Below are 17,282 nucleotides of genomic sequence, written 5' to 3'. Positions count from 1 at the left end.
TAGGTAAAAGAAGTAAATAGGAAAGTTGTTTAAAACTGCATGCTCTTTCTAAATCATAAAAGAAAATAAATTGTGTTTCCTGTCCCTTTAAGGAAAAAAGAACAAAGATGGCCACCAAAAGACTATGGTTATATTAGTATATAGTCTTTAAAAATGTACTTTTCATATAAATGTGATTTTAAGATAAAAGCAATCATACCACTGTTATCATGAGCGCTCTCCTTCTTCCTATGTAATCAGAGGCTGCGCCTGTGAGCGGAGAACTAATAAACTGCAGTAGGGAGAAGATGGAGCCAATCAGTCCTGCAACATAATGAGAGTTGTATTACAGACAACAACATTCTAAACGACATTATGTAATTAGTATTCATATTTTTATATGGGACTATTAAAGGGACATTAAACACTAAATAAATGCTAGATAGAATGATGCAAGTAAAGAAGAGATAAGTCTGAGAATAACAAGTACTGTAGATGTGTTTTTTAAAGTTTCATTAGCTTTGTAAATATTGACAAAATAAGTGTAAAGTTTTAGTGTCTATAAAACAATGGGAGCGGCCATGTTGTAACTTAGGTTACGTTCTCTGCTGTGGCCAATTAGAGACAGTTATAAATAGGTCACTAGAGTGTGCAGCCCAATGGCTGTGTGGAATATTACAGTGCTCTGCACTTCTATCTCTAACAGGAACTGAAAAGCTCAACATTTCAAAATGTAATTACAGGAAAAGGGGACAAAATAAATAATGAAGGTATACTGCAGAGGTTTTTTGTCTATTTATGATTTATCATTTTATATTAACATCTCAAAGTATGTAATGTCCCTTTAACATAACAGAGCATTTTCTTTTTGCACTTTTGAAACATATTTTTTTTGTTCATGATTCAGATACAGCATGCAATTTTAAACACATTACTGATTTACTTCTATTATCAAATGTTCTTCATTCTCTTGGTATATTTTGTTGAAAGCAGGGCTGCAAGCCCAGGAGCCGGCCCATTTCTGGAGCACTATATGGCAGCAGTTTTGCAAGATGTTATCCATTTGCAAGAGCACTAGATGGCAGCACTATTTTCTGCCATATTGTGCTCCAGATGCCTACCTAGGTATCTCTTCAACACAGAATATCATGGGAACAAATTTGATAACTGAAGTAAATTGGAAACTTTTTTAAATGATTTGTTCTGTCTGAATCACAAAGAGGGTTTTGTATCCCTTTAAATTATTATTTATATTTTTATTTTGTCATTTGGAAAAGATGCTTTTGCCTGCTGAAGCCACCACCTGTATTGTAACATTTCAAAACTGCAACATGTAAACAAGAGGCAGCAGCAAAAATAAACCCCCCATTGTGGGGGGGAGCCAAATCTGAAAGGGTGTTCCTGCAACAGCTTTGAATACAATCAACACTTATTAGCCTCTAGTTTCGGTACATAGTTTAAAATACAGGTAAAAAAAATGAAATTACATTGCAAAGTTCTTGTTTTATTTACTGCACATAAGTAAACACTTAAAGGAACATTAAGTACAGTCAAAATGCATAATAAAAAGACAATGCAAAAGCACATAGTCTGAATTTCAAATGAGTAGCAGATTTTTTTTTCTGACAAATTTGAAAATGAATCCCCCCTGCATCATGTGATAGCCATTAAACCAGTCACAAAATGCATGTACCTATCCTGTAAATTATTGCACATGCTCAGTAGGAGTTGGTGCCTCAGAAAGCGTGCATAAAAAAGATTGTGTGCATTTTGATAATAAAAATTAATTGGTATGTAGTTTAAAATTGTGTTCTCTATCTGAATCATGAAAGTTTAATTTTGACTTTAGAGCCCCCTTTAATGTTAAAGTCAGTTTAGGGTAAGATTTCAATTCTTCACAAAGAGAGACCTTGCTCACTGTATCATACAAAGTGAGATCACATACCTCCAAACAATACGCTGTTATATTTTCTCTCGGAGGCACGCCCACAGATGAAGCAAACCAATCAACTGTCTGTTGCAATGTCTGATAAAGGTTGTCCTAGTTTGGAAGACAAATGCATTTAATCATAGTAAAGTTGTAGATAGCAAAACCTTTTAGTGACCTAACTGATCAGTTTAGCAACATGATTGGCTGCTACTGAGTAAAGCTTTAACTATGCATTTAACCCTTCTATAATGTTTAACACACAGACCCCAAGTAAATTTTGTTCATGAATAAAATTACAGCATTTTATGTTTGCGCTAAAAAGTCCCATTAAGTCAATAATAAAAATTTAGGTGAACTGGCGAAAATAATAAATTACCATTACAGCGTTAATGTAATAAGGTTCATAGCATATTTATTATTAAAAAAATGCATTTAATATTTATTGTAATAACTTGTTTTGTGTTTTATTTAGAAATACCCATCTATGAGGATGATACCGTTAACCCTACACTTTCTGTGAACCTGAAAAGAAAGTCCTACTTATGAGTGTGTAGCTAATAGTTTCCTTTGCTGGACAGTTTTGTAAGTTTTTCTCTTCTGTTAAAATCACCATGAAATGATTTTCCAGTTAGCTTTTTTTAGAATTCAATGGCTGTTTCATTTAAAGGGACAAGACATTTAAAATAAAACTGACGATTCAGCCAGAACATGCAATTTTAAGACACCTTGATATTTTTATATATAAAAAAGTCTAGTAAAACAACTTTACAATATACTTTTATTATTTGTTTGTCCTTTTCATGTAATTAATCTCTGAAAATTAGGATTTTCTAATGTTGAGAACTTGAAATGTACCCTGCTCACTCAATAAAGTCAAACCTGCTTTATATCTATCCCTAGATGGCTTCAGCAGATAACAGCTACAAAACAATGCATTTTATACTAACATAATGACCGTGGCTATCCTTGTTTGCATTCTCGTGGTAGCCAGTTATTGAAGAGAATACTCAGGATAGGCTAAAGAACATCAATGCACTTCTGGGAAATAGCTGGTGTTCAGCTAGCTCCTAGTAATAAATTGCTGCTCCTGTGTCTACATTTCAACAAAGGATACCAACAGAATAAAGTAAATTTGACAATAGAATTAAATTAAAAAGTTGTTTAACATTGAATGCGCTATCTGAATCATGAAATCAGATCAGTAATAATACAGCACTAATATTGCTATTAGATAAATATAATAACCAGGAGAAGTGTTAGGGACAGGTATGTGAGTTCAATGACTCCTGCAATATATTTTAAGATATTTTTGATAATTCGGTATTTAGAGGAACATGAAACCCACGTGTTTTTCTTTCATGATTCAGATAGAGCATAAATATTTAAATAACTTTCCAATTTACTTCTATTATCACATTTTCTTCATTCGTTTGGTATCCTTTGTTGAAGGAGCAGCAATGCATTATTGGGAGCTAGCTGAACACATTGCAAGAGCCAATGAAAAGAAGCATATTTGTGCAGCCATTAAAGGACCAGTAGATACCGATTTGCATAATCAACAAATCCATGATAAAAAGACAATGCAATATCACTTAGGGGGCGATTTATCAAGCTGAGGCGGACAGGGGCGCACATGTCCGCCGCAGCTCGTCCCTAGCGGAATTCAGCATGGCACACAAGCGCTATTTTGCGCTCGCATGCAATCCCACCCCCTGCCTGCGCATAGCCAATAACACGCAGGCAGGAGCTGTCAATCTCCCCGGTCGGACTAGACCGCGGAGATTGAATTTTGCCACATTCGAGGTGGCAAAAGGTTAGGAAAGCAGCGGTCTGATGACCACTGCTTGTTAAATACGGTGTGCAGGTTCTCTTTTGATAAATCGACCCCTTAGTATGAACTTCAAATGAGTAGTAGATTGTTTTCTGGCAAATTTCAAAGTTTAGTATATTTCCACTTCCCTTATGCAGCCATCAGCAATAACATATGCATATACGTATATATTTTATTAGTTTTTGCACACGCTCAGTAGAAGCTGGTAACTCAAAAAGTGTAAATATAAAAAGGACTGTGCACATTTTTCCTCACTGGAACTCAACGTGCGTGAGCACAGTGTTATCTATATGACAAAAGTGAACTAACACCCTCCAGTGGTGAAAAACTGTCAAAATGCCCTGAAAGAAAAGGCGGCCTTTAAGGGCTTAGAAATTAGCATATGAACCTCCTAGGTTTAGCTTTTAACTAAGAATACCAAGAGAACAAAGCAAAATTAGTGATAAAAGTAAATTGGAAAGTTGTTTAAAATTGCATGCTCTATCTGAATCATTAAAGTTTCATTTGACCTGAGTGTCCCTTTAATCAGAAGCTAGTTCCCATCCCAGTAGTGTGTTGCTGCTGCTGAGCCTACCTAAGTATGCTTCTCAACAAAGGATACCAAGAGAACAAAGTAAATTAGATACTGAAAGTAAATTGGAAAGTTGTTTAAATTTGCATGGTCTGTCTGAACCATGAAATAAAATTGTTGGTTCATGTCCCTTTAAAGAGACATTACAGCATTTCCCTTTCTTGTGTTTTTATCCTTGCATGGTGTCACTAACAACCAATACTGTTGTAGGAGTTGTCCCTATAAACCACTGAACAAACCTGATCTGCTTCCTTTTTAGTGTCAAACTAAAGTAAAACAGAGGTAAGAATTTCGATTTTCAGCAGATGGGTATAAATTCAGCCTCTTTCCTATATTAAAGAGTTAATTACTAATATTTCACTACTGACTAGTCATTTTTTGATTGATTAGCTAATGTAACATTTTCAACTACTCTATTAGACAGAGAGATACATATCTATATATAGTTAGCACTCACATTCGTCTTGCTCTAGTGATCCAGTATAGATGGTCAGCTTAACAGACAGACAGTCAGACAAGCAGATGGACAGATACATATTATATATATATATATATATATATATATATATATATATATATATATATAGTTGGCACTCACATTTGACTTGCTGTAGTGTTCCAGTATAGATGGTCAGATAGAAAGACAGGCAGGCAGGCAGACAAACAGATGGACAAATAGATATGATAGATATATATATATATATATATATATTACTGTATATACATAGTTGGCACTCACATTTGTCTTGCTGTAGTGCTCCAGTATAGATGGTCAGCTAGACAGACAGGCAGATAGACAGACAGTCAAATAGACAGACTGACAGATAGATATGAGATTTATTATATATATATAGTTGGCACTCACATTTGTCTTGCTGTAGTGTTCCAGTATAGATGGTCAGATAGACAGACAGACTGACAGATATACAGATAGATATGATATATATATATATATATAGTTGGCACTCACATTTGTCATGCTGTAGTGTTCCAGTATAGATGGTCAGCTAGACAGACAGGCAGATAGACAGACAGACAGGCTGACAGATATACAGATAGATATGATATATATATATATATATATATATATATATATATATATATATAGTTGGCACTCACATTTGTCTTGCTGTAGTGTTCCAGTATAGATGGTCAGATAGACAGACAGACAGACAGGCTGACAGATATACAGATAGATATGATATATATATATATAGTTGGCACTCACATTTGTCATGCTGTAGTGTTCCAGTATAGATGGTCAGCTAGACAGACAGGCAGATAGACAGACAGACAGGCTGACAGATATACAGATAGATATATATATATATATATAGTTGGCACTCACATTTGTCTTGCTGTAGTGTTCCAGTATAGATGGGAAGAGCGGAAGGATCAATGTGAATCCTAATAGATCAATCAGTAATGCTAAAAAGACCACTGTTATGACTCTGTGAGATCTCTGGTCAGCTGCTGTATCAGTCTCCATAGTTTTGTGCTTGATCCTTGCCTCCTCCTCCGGTCCCTCTTGACTCTACAAAAGTGAATAAAAACACAGCTAAGATCTCATCTAGTTCAGACATTCACCTCCCACACACACCAACAACAAAGCGAGCAATGGTGCTGATTCATTCTAGGCACTTCTGTGCTCTAACAAGTTACAAGTTCAGTTAAGCAACAGGCCCTGGTAATGAAGTAATGTTAGAGCATCTAATCCCTCTATGTTCCTGTTTCAGGCCTGCTTACAAAATACTTTGTCTTTAAAAGCCTAAAGAAGATTTATTTGCCAACACCTAGAGTTTCAAGATCTTATCAAACACAGAAGAAGAGGGCTTACAATTAGGATATGGTAAAGAAATATTAGCTTTATATGTGCAGTCAACTATACTGCCTTAGCAATTTCCCATAGTTGTTAAAGGGACATTATAGTATAACAATAACATGCTCTAATCCGTGCATGTGATTTTAAGACTATCGACCCAACTCTACTATGTGTTTAATTCCCACAAAGGGGTTAAACACACAGTAGAAGTACTGTTTGGGACTCTCAGAGCACTGCTGGTCCTGAGCAGAAAGCACTGCAGGGCTAGTTCCACATCTGAGTCATGCGACAATCGCTGCTAATTGGATCAGCAGTGTTTTCGGCTAGGGACCAGCAGTGCTCTGCGAGTCTGAACGTTATTTCTGCTGTGTGTTTAACCCCTTTGCGAGGGTTAAACACACAGTCTAGGGTCGATAGTCTTAAAATTACATGCTGTAACAGATTAGAGCACATCATTTTTTTTTAACTATAATGGCCCTTTAAAAAGTTCAATATTTAAATGTGATTTTGTGCTAAAAGTTAATTAAAGCTGTCTCATTTCTATTTTACAAACGACAGAAATCTTAATTGTTAAACTACAGCACTGATATTACTTTAGAATTTACATTTTCACAACTTACTTAAAGTGAAAGTCAAAACTAGCCTTTGTGAAACGCTAGGATTGACCATTAAAACAAATAAAGGGGAATATTATTCATGAAGTATATAACACTTCATGTAGAAAGCTCCTTTCTCTTTCGTCAGTATAGTGAGGTCCCTCAAAGAAATTTAGAAAGGCAAATTTTAGCTTGAGAGAGGTTTATCTCAGTATACAGGGTTATGGTATTTAACCCTTTGAGTGCTAATGACGGCTCTGAGCCGTCACAGAGTTTCTCACTCTGGTGCTAATGACGGCTCAGAGCCGTCATGAGCACTCTCCCACCTTGAGGGAGATCTGGGGGCTCCTAACAGCTCCTACCCCGGCGATCGTTGCCTGTAAAGTGACAGGCATCGCCGGGGCTTCACGTGATGCACAGTGACGTCACGCGCAATAACGTGATGACGTCACTGTGCAACTTAATTTATACATAACAATGTTAAGTATAGGAGGAGGGGGCATGCTGCTTAGAAGCCTGTATCTCAGGCATCTAAGCAGCTACAGACCCCCAAGACCCACTGTTGGAAAGGGAATCGCCTAACCTTTCCAACAGTGTAAGTCTTGGGGTCTGTAAAAACAATTTAAAAAGTAAAAAAATGTTTTTTCAAAAATTAAATAAATTAAAAAAACCTTAGAAAATATTAGCACCCAGGTGGGAAAGTGCTTAGCACTCAAAGGGTTAAAAGTGAGACACTTGGGGCGTGTCTGGGCAGCGATCCGACCTAGTCGCATTATCTGAGACTGGAGACAAGACTCCACTAATTTGCTGCATATCTGTAGATTTCAACAGTATCCATCCTGATCAAGCATATATAAGTATGCATTATCTCGACCTGAGGAGATTGATACAGATATTGCTGGGTCTATGACTGTCCAGATATGATTCTAGGCAGCCGCGGCCTAACCTATTGAGTTCATAGCACACACCCCTTCCAATAACCCGGGTTTGTGCAGTTTTGAAATGGCTGCAAATAAGGAGGAAGTCTTACTAGTTATTCATACCTGTTTGAGATCAAGATGCATGTCTAGTTTGATAGCCTCTCATCCATTATAAGGAAAACCACCGCGCAGTGTGAGGTACATGAAAACGTTACGAGAGGATACGCCATCTTGCTGTTACACAAAGAGCACCTACTTTTGCAGAATGACCAAACCACTACTACTAAGGACTTTTCTAATCTTACCCATTCCAGTACCGCTGGAGGACCCTGTCGAGAACTCTATATCCCTGTTTGGGGGGGATGCGGGCGACTCTTTGAAGCAGGAAGTGGAGACTTTTATCACTCAGAAGGAAACCTCCACTGGGAACAGATTGGTGAGCTTAATAGAAAAGCCCTTTTGGGGCCGAAATGGTCCTCTGTTATCTGAACTTGGCTCTGCTATTAGAGGATTTTTCTGTAAGCTAATGCGCTTTGCTAATGCCCTAACTATAAGTGGAGAGCTACTACCTCGTAGAGATAGTTGGACTGTTACTTTTCAGAGCACCTTTGCAAGTAAACAGCAGCTATGGATGGACACGCAGCAGGTTAAATATCATTATTCCTGCATATACAAGTCTGTTGGAGTTGGATAAAGCAACATGGCATTTTACAGCTAGTGGGAGACTTTAACATTTAGTGTGCTAGAGGACTACCTCTTTTTTGCCTTAAAGGGACACTCAAGTCAAAATAAACTGTTATGATTCAGAGCATGCAGTTTTAAGACACTTTCCAATTTACTTCCATTTTTTTATACGCACACTTTCTGGGGAACAAGATCCTACTGAGCATGTGCATAAGCTCACAGGGTATACGTATACTAGTCTGTAATTGGCTGGTGTCTGTCACATGATACAGGAGCCCTGCAAATGGGAGAAAAAATATATTTGTCAGAAAAACATCTACTGCTTATTTGAAATTCAGAGTAGGTGTTATTGCATTGTCTTTTCATTATCTACTTGTTAATTATGCTATTCTAATACATTTAGTGGTCCTTTAACGCTGTGCCTCTAAGTGGAAGGCTTACTAGCTTCAATATTGGTTCTTCAATGTTGTTTGATGTCTAGGTCCTTGATATATCTGATGTTTACTTTGCTCGCTAAATGTGTGTAGCGCACACTATTCACTATTCATAGACCTGAGTCATATTAGAGTTGTCTCAGTAATGTTTAGGTGTCTTTAGGGTAACCTGTAGAAACAGATGAGAGAGGCGCCTCATGGGACAAGTATCGTCTAAAATACCCAATCGGAGATATAACAGACAGGTCCCACAACAGTATGGTACTCACAAAAGTAGCGGTACAAACGTGTACCAAAGTGGGCAGAACGGAACCAAAAGTCGCCCGTCAGACAAGCGTGGACTCAGACCACCAAACTCACTCCACGGACAGCGTCAGAGTGGAAACCAGCAGAGGAGCCAATCGGACAAGCAGAATCTCGGCAATGGAACCTCCAAGGAAACCGCCAGGACAAGAGACCGGACAGATTGCCAGCGGCAGACAAAGAAGCAATCAGGCAGGTGTGAAATACTCAGATAGATTTAATGAGTATATACAGATAAAAACATGCTTACAGCAACGCGTTTCTCGACAGTAGTCGTTTCATCAGGCTAATCATTCAGGCATATCAACATCAATGCAGTAGCCTCAGTTAAAAGCCTCTATTGAAGCTACCTGTTCAGCCAAACAACAAAGTGTTGTGGAGTTAGTCAGCTATTAGCTAGATCCCCCATATGCAAGTAATTAATACTCTTCTACTCTACATTTTGCCAGGTTTAATACCAGTATGATAATTATGTATCTGCTTCTCCTAGTTCAGTTAATTCAGGCTCAATTGTTGTTGTGTATAATATTTTATGTAAAGTAACCGCTTCAGTTTAAAGTTCTGCTTGTTTCAGTACACCCCTCAATTAAGTAGCAACGTGATCTAAAGTTAAAGGGACATTGTACACTAGACTTTTCTTTGCATAAACGTTTAGTAGATGATACATTTATATAGCCCATCTGGTAGTGTTTTTGTAACAATGTATAGTTTTGCTTATTTTTTAAGAACATTGTGCTGATTTTCAGACTCTAACCAAGCCTCACAGTGTCAGATGCATACACACGTTTATAGACTCCTGCAGGCTCCTGTTAATGTTGTCTGTCTTTTCATATGCAGAAAGAGGGGGGGGGGGTCTGCTCTTTTTGTTTACCCAGCCCCTTTCAGTGGGTGTCCCAGAGCTAAACTGGGAGCTTCTAAGCAATTTTAAAAAAAATTTAGATCAGTATCTGTGCATTTTCTTTTTTTTTAGATGTGTCTATTAAATGCAGTTATATGAAAATTGGCATATACTGTATATTTAATTTACTGTTAGCTAGTTTCTATATATACAGCTATTTAGCATTGCACTTGCCTAAGTCTAATCAGCCTTTTTTTACACATGTGAGACACTTTTCTTTACTTTAGATTAGTTACCTCAGGGTAAAATGCTGCCATATATATTATTATTATTATTGATCTATTTGACTTTGTTAGCCATTTATTGTTGCATTGTGGCATATGGTACTCTTTCCGTATTGTACAGACTTCCTCCTCACAACTATCTGTATGTAATACACCAGTCTGATGATTAGGGATGGGCGAATGTGTTTATATTCAAATTCGAATGTTAGAACGAATTTTATTCTAGAAATTCGATTTACATAATAGAATGTTGATAAGAATGAATATTCTTAAAAATTCGATTTTCGAATGTTATTTACAGTTTTCGAATGTCACTTTCAAATTCGAATATTACATTTATAAAACACAATTGAAGACTAGAAACACTATTTTGAATTCGAATGTCACATTTGAATCGAATATCACATTCTAATCGAATATCACATTCGACTCGAATATTACATTTATTAAACCCAGTTGTAAACTAGAAATACTATTTTGAATTCGAATGTCACATTCAAATTTGAATATTACATTTAAAAAACACAGTATTAGACTAGAAATACTATTTCAAATTCGAATGTGACATTTGAATGTAGCATTCGAATTCGAATATTACATTTATTAAACACAGTTGTAGACTAGAAATACTATTTCGAATTTGAATGTCACATTCGAATTTGAATATTACATTTCGAAATTGAATGAATAGATAGCTAAACATTCTATTATTCTAACAAATATTTTCGAATATTATTGAAAAATTCGAAAACGAAAATTCGAAAATAGAATGTTAGAATGTTATATACATTTTCGAAAATTTGATTTGAATGAACAAATGTATAAAAATTAGTTTTAAATTTTTTAATTTTAGAAATATTCGCCCATCCCTACTGATGATATAATATTTAGACTATATCATTTTCTAACTTTTTTTTTTGGGCCCATGAGTGATTTTAGATTTCCCTTTTTACCACTTCCCATATACCCAGTTCCAAGAGTGGCCTTCCTTTTTTCTAGGAGAAGAAAGTTACACATTAAAATTGAGGTTTCTTTTAGAATAGCCTATTTGTTGTTCAGATGTATATGTTAGGGATGGGCGAATGTTTCGCAACATTCGAAAAACGGCACAAATTTTAACACATTCGTCTAATGCTTTTTCTTTAAATGTAATATTCGAATTATGCAATATTCGAATTCGAAAAATTCGAATTTAGATTGTAATAGTATTTCTAATGCTTTTTCTTTAAATGTAATAGTCGAATTATGCAATACGTGTATTCGAATTCGAAAAATTTGAATTTAGATTGTAATAGTATTTCTAATGCTTTTTCTTTAAATGTAATATTCGAATTATGCAATCTTCGAATTAGAAAAATTCGAATTTAGATTGTAATAGTATTTCTAATGCTTTTTCTTTAAATGTAATATTCGAATTATGCAATCTTCGAATTAGAAAAATTCGAATTTAGATTGTAATAGTATTTCTAATGCTTTTTCTTTAAATGTAATATTCGAATTATGCAATATTCAAATTCGAAAAATTTGAATTTATATTCGAATTCAAAAAATTCGAATTTATATGTTTGTAATAGTATTTCTAATGCTTTCTTTAAATGTAATATTCAAATTATGCAATATTTTATATGGAAACATTCAAAATGATATATTTGTATCTATTATGTATCAATTTACTAGATTCCTGCCCTACCACATGAACTATTGAACTTCTGAATAGTATTTGTTAAATAGAATGTTAAATTCGAAATTTCGAATGTGGACATTCGATATAATTCTAAACATTCGAATTTGAAAGTGACATTCGAAAACTGTAAATAACATTAGATTTTCGAATTTTTAAGAATATTCGTTCTTATAGACATTCGGATTTAGAATTCGAATTTCGGTAATAACATTCGTTCTACATTCGAAAATTTACACATTCGCCCATCCCTAGTATATGTCCTTTAAAGGGACACTTAACTCAAATTTTTTCTTTCACGATTCAGATAGAGAATACAATTTTAAACAACTTTCCAATTTACTTCTATTATCTAATTTGCTTCATTTTTTAGATATCTATTTGTTGAAGAAAGAGCAATGCACATGGGAGAGCCAATCACACGAGGCATCTATGTGCAGCAACCAATCAGCAGCTACTGAGCCTATCTAGATATGCTTTTCAGCTAAGAATATCAAGAGAATGAGGCAAATTAGATAATAGAAGTAAATTAGAAGTTGTTTAAAATTGCATGCTCGTTACCTCCAGAAATTAAAAGATTTAAAACTATCTCTAATCCTATTAAGGCTTGGTGGAAAATATCAAAGCTCCTTTCTATTAATACTAAAGTTTCAAAATATCTTCCTATGATAGGGAATCCAAAGTTTCAACCTGGATTACACTCCGAGGTTTTTAATAGATGGCATAAGAATGGATTAAATAAACTGATCCTGTTAATAGATGGTGACAGAAAAAATATTAAAACATTTGAAAAATTAAAAGGGGAATACAACCTACTTAATAAAGACTTTTTTGCCTATTTGCAGATAAAGCATTTCCTTTCTGAAACAACTAGAGAAGAGGGATGGTGCTGGAATTTAGGTAAAATTGAAAATTGGCTCATACTAATGGCTGCTGATCAGATGTCTATTTCCATGTGCTATCATATTTTGGGTACCAACAGAGGCAATGTGAACTTAACAAGACTTGCCTCAACATGGATCTCACTGTCTGAACAGAACGAGGTAGACCCAAAAACACTTCAACATTCTATAAGTAAAGTGAAAAATACAACTCTTTCCGCTACATGGCGTGAAGCACATATTAAAGTGCTTCATAAGGCATATTTCACTCCGGAAAAGGGTTACAGGGTACACAACCCAGGATTTGATAAATGTCCTAAATGCTCACTTTCAGCAGCTAACATAGAACACATGCTCTGGTATTGCCCTAAAGTTAGAAATACTTGGCGCAAGTTAGAATACTGGTTGAACATGGTATTGAAAATCCCTCCAGTAACTTTTACTTTATATCAGATCATACTATGTATGGATAAATTAAATAAGCGTCATCCCAATGATAAATTGATCTCCACTTCCATTCTAGCAACTAGATATCTGTTATCCAAAAAATGGAAAATGCGCTCAGTGCCCAGCGTGTCCGAAATCCAGAATTGTTTGAAAAAACAATGTCTATTAGAACAAAAAGATACAGACATAGATAATGATGAGGACATTAGAAATTTTTTCAACAAATGGGCAGTATACATCAAATCACTTTCTGAAAATGAAAGAGAATATATGATTTTTCCTTTTCAAAACTCAGAATTAATTCTGCTAGGCATATGGTTGAGGGAAGGTTGAGGGTGATGAGCGAGGGGGGTTCCCTTCCCTTCCCTTTTTTTTTTTTCTCTTTCCCCCCTTCTTTATCCCCCTATCTATTTATTTAAATATTCCTTTTTTTTTATTTATTTATTTTTTATTTATTTTTTATTTATTTTTTTATTTTATTATTTGTTGGGGAAAGGGGAAAAAATGGAAAATCCCAGCATAAGGTGATATAATGAGGCAATGGTTCTTTTTTCTTCTCTGACGAAAGGTAATTTTTTCTTTTTGGAAAGGAGTGTGGGTTAGAAGTTATTTAACATAATCTATTTTTTGAAACGTATTTTCTTCTCCAGCTCTCATTCTTTTTAAATAGCCCAGATTTTCAGATGATGAAAAATTTGTGTCTTGTATTATATTTTTTTGCTTTTGTTATGCTTGTTTTTGCTGGATAATAAAGAAATGTTATAAAAAAAAAAAATTGCATGCTAGTTCTAAATCATGAAAGAAAACATTTGAGTTTCATGTCCCTTTAATGATACTTTACTGTGACTACCATCTCTATGAAAGTTGCTCTTATGTAATGGCAAATGTTCTTTGTACTACTGTACTAACAACCTCAATAAAATAATAAATAAATAAAAAAAAGGACACATACATTGCACAATATAAGGCTAAAAAATAAAGTTTTTGTGTGATTTTTCTCCAGATTAGCACACAAATAGTATAATTTACGTTACACAGTATCAACTGATCAAAACATAATCTTTAATCGTCAACTTTTAAAGGAATATAAAACCCAAAATTGTTTCTTTCATGATTCAGACAGAGCATGTCATTTTAAACAACTTTCTAATTTACTTCTATTATTATTTTTTATTCGTTGGTATATTTGGTTAAAAAGCAGGGACGTATGCTTAGGAGCCAACCCATTTCTGGAGCACTATATTGCAGCAGTATTTCAAGAATGTTATCCAGCACAAGATGGCAGCACTATGTAGTGCTCCAGATGCCTACGTATATATATCGTAAGAACAAAGCAAATTTGCTAATAGAAGTAAATTAGAAACTTTTTTTTAAATGGTATGCCTTGTGTGAATCACAAGAACATTTTTGGGTTTCATATCCCTTAAAGAATGCTGCTAGGAATTAACTAGTCCTACAAATAAAAATGTAAAGCACTGTCATAGAGTGGCATACTGGTGCTAAGTAAAAAGCATGGGTGACAATGGACTCCCATATTCTGAAATCTCCACATGTGGGAGCTTTGTGTTGGGTTGATAAAAATGCTAGACCTCAGATTATACAACAGATAGCAATATATAAACACACATTTAACTATTGGGACAAATTGATAAAAAACACAAAAGGAATATCATCTACCTGCTCTCCTTTGTCTCCTATATTCCTAAATAGTGAATTTTCTCTTAAAATTACTCTTATCAACTCTGTGGGGAGTCAATCCCCATAGCAAAACTAGTGGGGAACGGTAAACTCAAACCACGACAAACACTGCCCCAGACAATGGGAGAATTCTTCAGTTCATAGTTAAAATACGCTCAAGTACACCACTTGATTCAGACATCTCCCTTAAGATCTGACTTCCTCCGATCTCCAACACAGTTCGAAAAGTTATGTTTAGATGGGAATCCTATAAGGGGTACACTGTCACTATCTAGACGTTGCTTGTTAGAATCCCACACTAGTAATCTACCTACATACACAAATAAATGGAATGCTGAACTCAACAATCCTAATAATATAAAAGACTGGCAAGTTATCTTTAGATGTACACACAGATCCTCACATTTAGCACAAATGCTGGAATTGAATTATAAAATTTTGACCCACTGGTACCTGACACCAGCTCGCCTCAAACTTATATACCCCCATAGTACAAATACATGTAGGAGAGAGTGTGGATGTGTTGGAAACATGTTGCATGTTTGGTGGGAGTGCAGTGGAATACAACCTTTGTGGTGGGAGGTAGAAGGCTTAGGGAAATATTTGTTCAGAGACAGTTATGTTCTTAAGTTTACTCAAGCAGTTCTAAATGCCAGACCACCAGGTACTTGTAAAATAATGGCTTTATTTCAAATTGCCATAAACGGAGCTAAATCCATTATTGCACGACACTGGAAGAAAACAGTGTCCCCCACTAAACAATTATGGACAGCTAGAATAGAAGAATTGTTAATATTGGAGGGATATGGTTATTTTAGGAAACAAAATACAAATTTCTTCCATAATATTAAATTATATAGGGAACAATATAAACTCTCCAATGTTTGATGACAAGTAAAGAAGAATATGGGGTCATATTGTATGACTTGATATTGATGCTGAAAATGTTATGTTATGTTACACTATGGATTTTCTTTTTTGTTATTGTCTTGTTATCCTGAAAATCTTAATAAAGAATACTGTACATTTAAAAAAAATAATGTAAAGCACTATACTATGTTTCAACTTATTAAGTTATTGTTACAATATTGGTATTCATTGTATTTTTTTTTTATTGAATTTCACCATACAGAAACAAAAGTAAACAAATGAAAAAAATGTTAATAGAGAAAGAAGACCCCTAGTGGCCCTTGGTCTCTGTGACAGATTTTTCTCACTTAAAGGGACTGTCTAGTCAAAATTAAACTTTAAAGATTCAGATATGGCATGTAATTTTAAAAAAACTTACCAATTTATTTTATATTATCACATTTGTTCTTGGTATTCTTAGTTGAAAGCTACACATAGGTAGTCTCAAATGCTAATTTCTTGAAGGCTGCCTCTTATCTGAATGTATTTGACAGTTTTTCACAGGTAGAGGGCGTTAGTTCATGTGCGCCATATAGATAACATTGTGCTCACGCCTATGGAGTTACTTATGAGAGTGTACCGATTGGCTAAAATGCAAGTCTGTTAAAAGAACTGAAATAAGGGGGCAGTCTGCAGAGGCTTAGATACAAGGTAATCACAGAGGTAAAATGTATATTAACGTAACTGTTTTGGTTACGCAAAACTGGGGAATGGGTAATAAAGAGATTATCTATCTCTTTAAACAATAAAAATTCTGGGGTAGACTGTCCCTTTAACCTCAGATGGTGGACTATGATTTGGTTCCTATTAGACATGTGCATTTTGAGTTGTACAATAAAAACTGTCTGTACTGGTAAGAATTAAAACAGTATATCTACTAACTAAAGAGACCAGTATCCTGAAAAAGTGCAAGAAAAAAATAAATAAATATTAATCAGGTAAAAAACAGAAAAACCAAAGGAAGTAGAAAAAAGAAAATAAAAAAGAAGACTAATAGAGAGAAAGGAAAGGAGATGAGAGAGAGCCCACCAGACAGTCCAAGGGTTGATAAAAGATGCACACGTACAATTGTCGCCCCATCGTTGTAGGTCAGCACTTCCTAATAGAACGTAAAGGGCCAGATTACGAGTGAAGCGCAAATGATTGCACGCAAGTGATGGATTTTATCATGGGTATTTGTGCTTGTTGGGCTTATCGCTCAAATTATGAGTTGAAAGTAAATGCGATCGCTTGAGCGCAATGGCGATTTACACTAGCTCTGGTTAACTGTTTGGCGAAACAAAAAGTGTCAAAAACACATCAAAAATACATTAAAAAGTACACTTATACTCATAATAACACCATCTAATAAGAATTATTCAAAACAATATTGCACAAAAAAGTTATAAGTGCTCAAAGATATGAGATCTAAGGTGTTGGGGGAAAAAAGAGGCAGGCAAAGAGTTTTAACATTAAGATACATACATATACATCT

The 17,282-nt window shown here is 34.9% G+C and overlaps 1 protein-coding gene across 1 annotated transcript in view; it reads right to left on the bottom strand.

The window, feature by feature from the left end:
* MFSD10 (major facilitator superfamily domain containing 10) overlaps window positions 1–17,282 on the bottom strand; it is a 171,912-nt gene that overhangs the window by 136,840 nt on the left and 17,790 nt on the right. Inside the window, 4 exon segments of the mRNA XM_053704198.1 lie at window positions 200–303; window positions 1,925–1,957; window positions 1,960–2,020; window positions 5,660–5,845. Coding sequence (XP_053560173.1) covers window positions 200–303; window positions 1,925–1,957; window positions 1,960–2,020; window positions 5,660–5,800 — 339 coding nt within the window. The 5' untranslated portion in view covers window positions 5,801–5,845.

This window comes from Bombina bombina, chromosome 2, assembly GCF_027579735.1.
Source record: "Bombina bombina isolate aBomBom1 chromosome 2, aBomBom1.pri, whole genome shotgun sequence".
In the NCBI taxonomy this organism is placed as follows: domain Eukaryota; kingdom Metazoa; phylum Chordata; class Amphibia; order Anura; family Bombinatoridae; genus Bombina; species Bombina bombina.
Note: the sequence above shows the minus strand (reverse complement) of the source record. Positions and strands in the feature narration are given on the sequence as shown.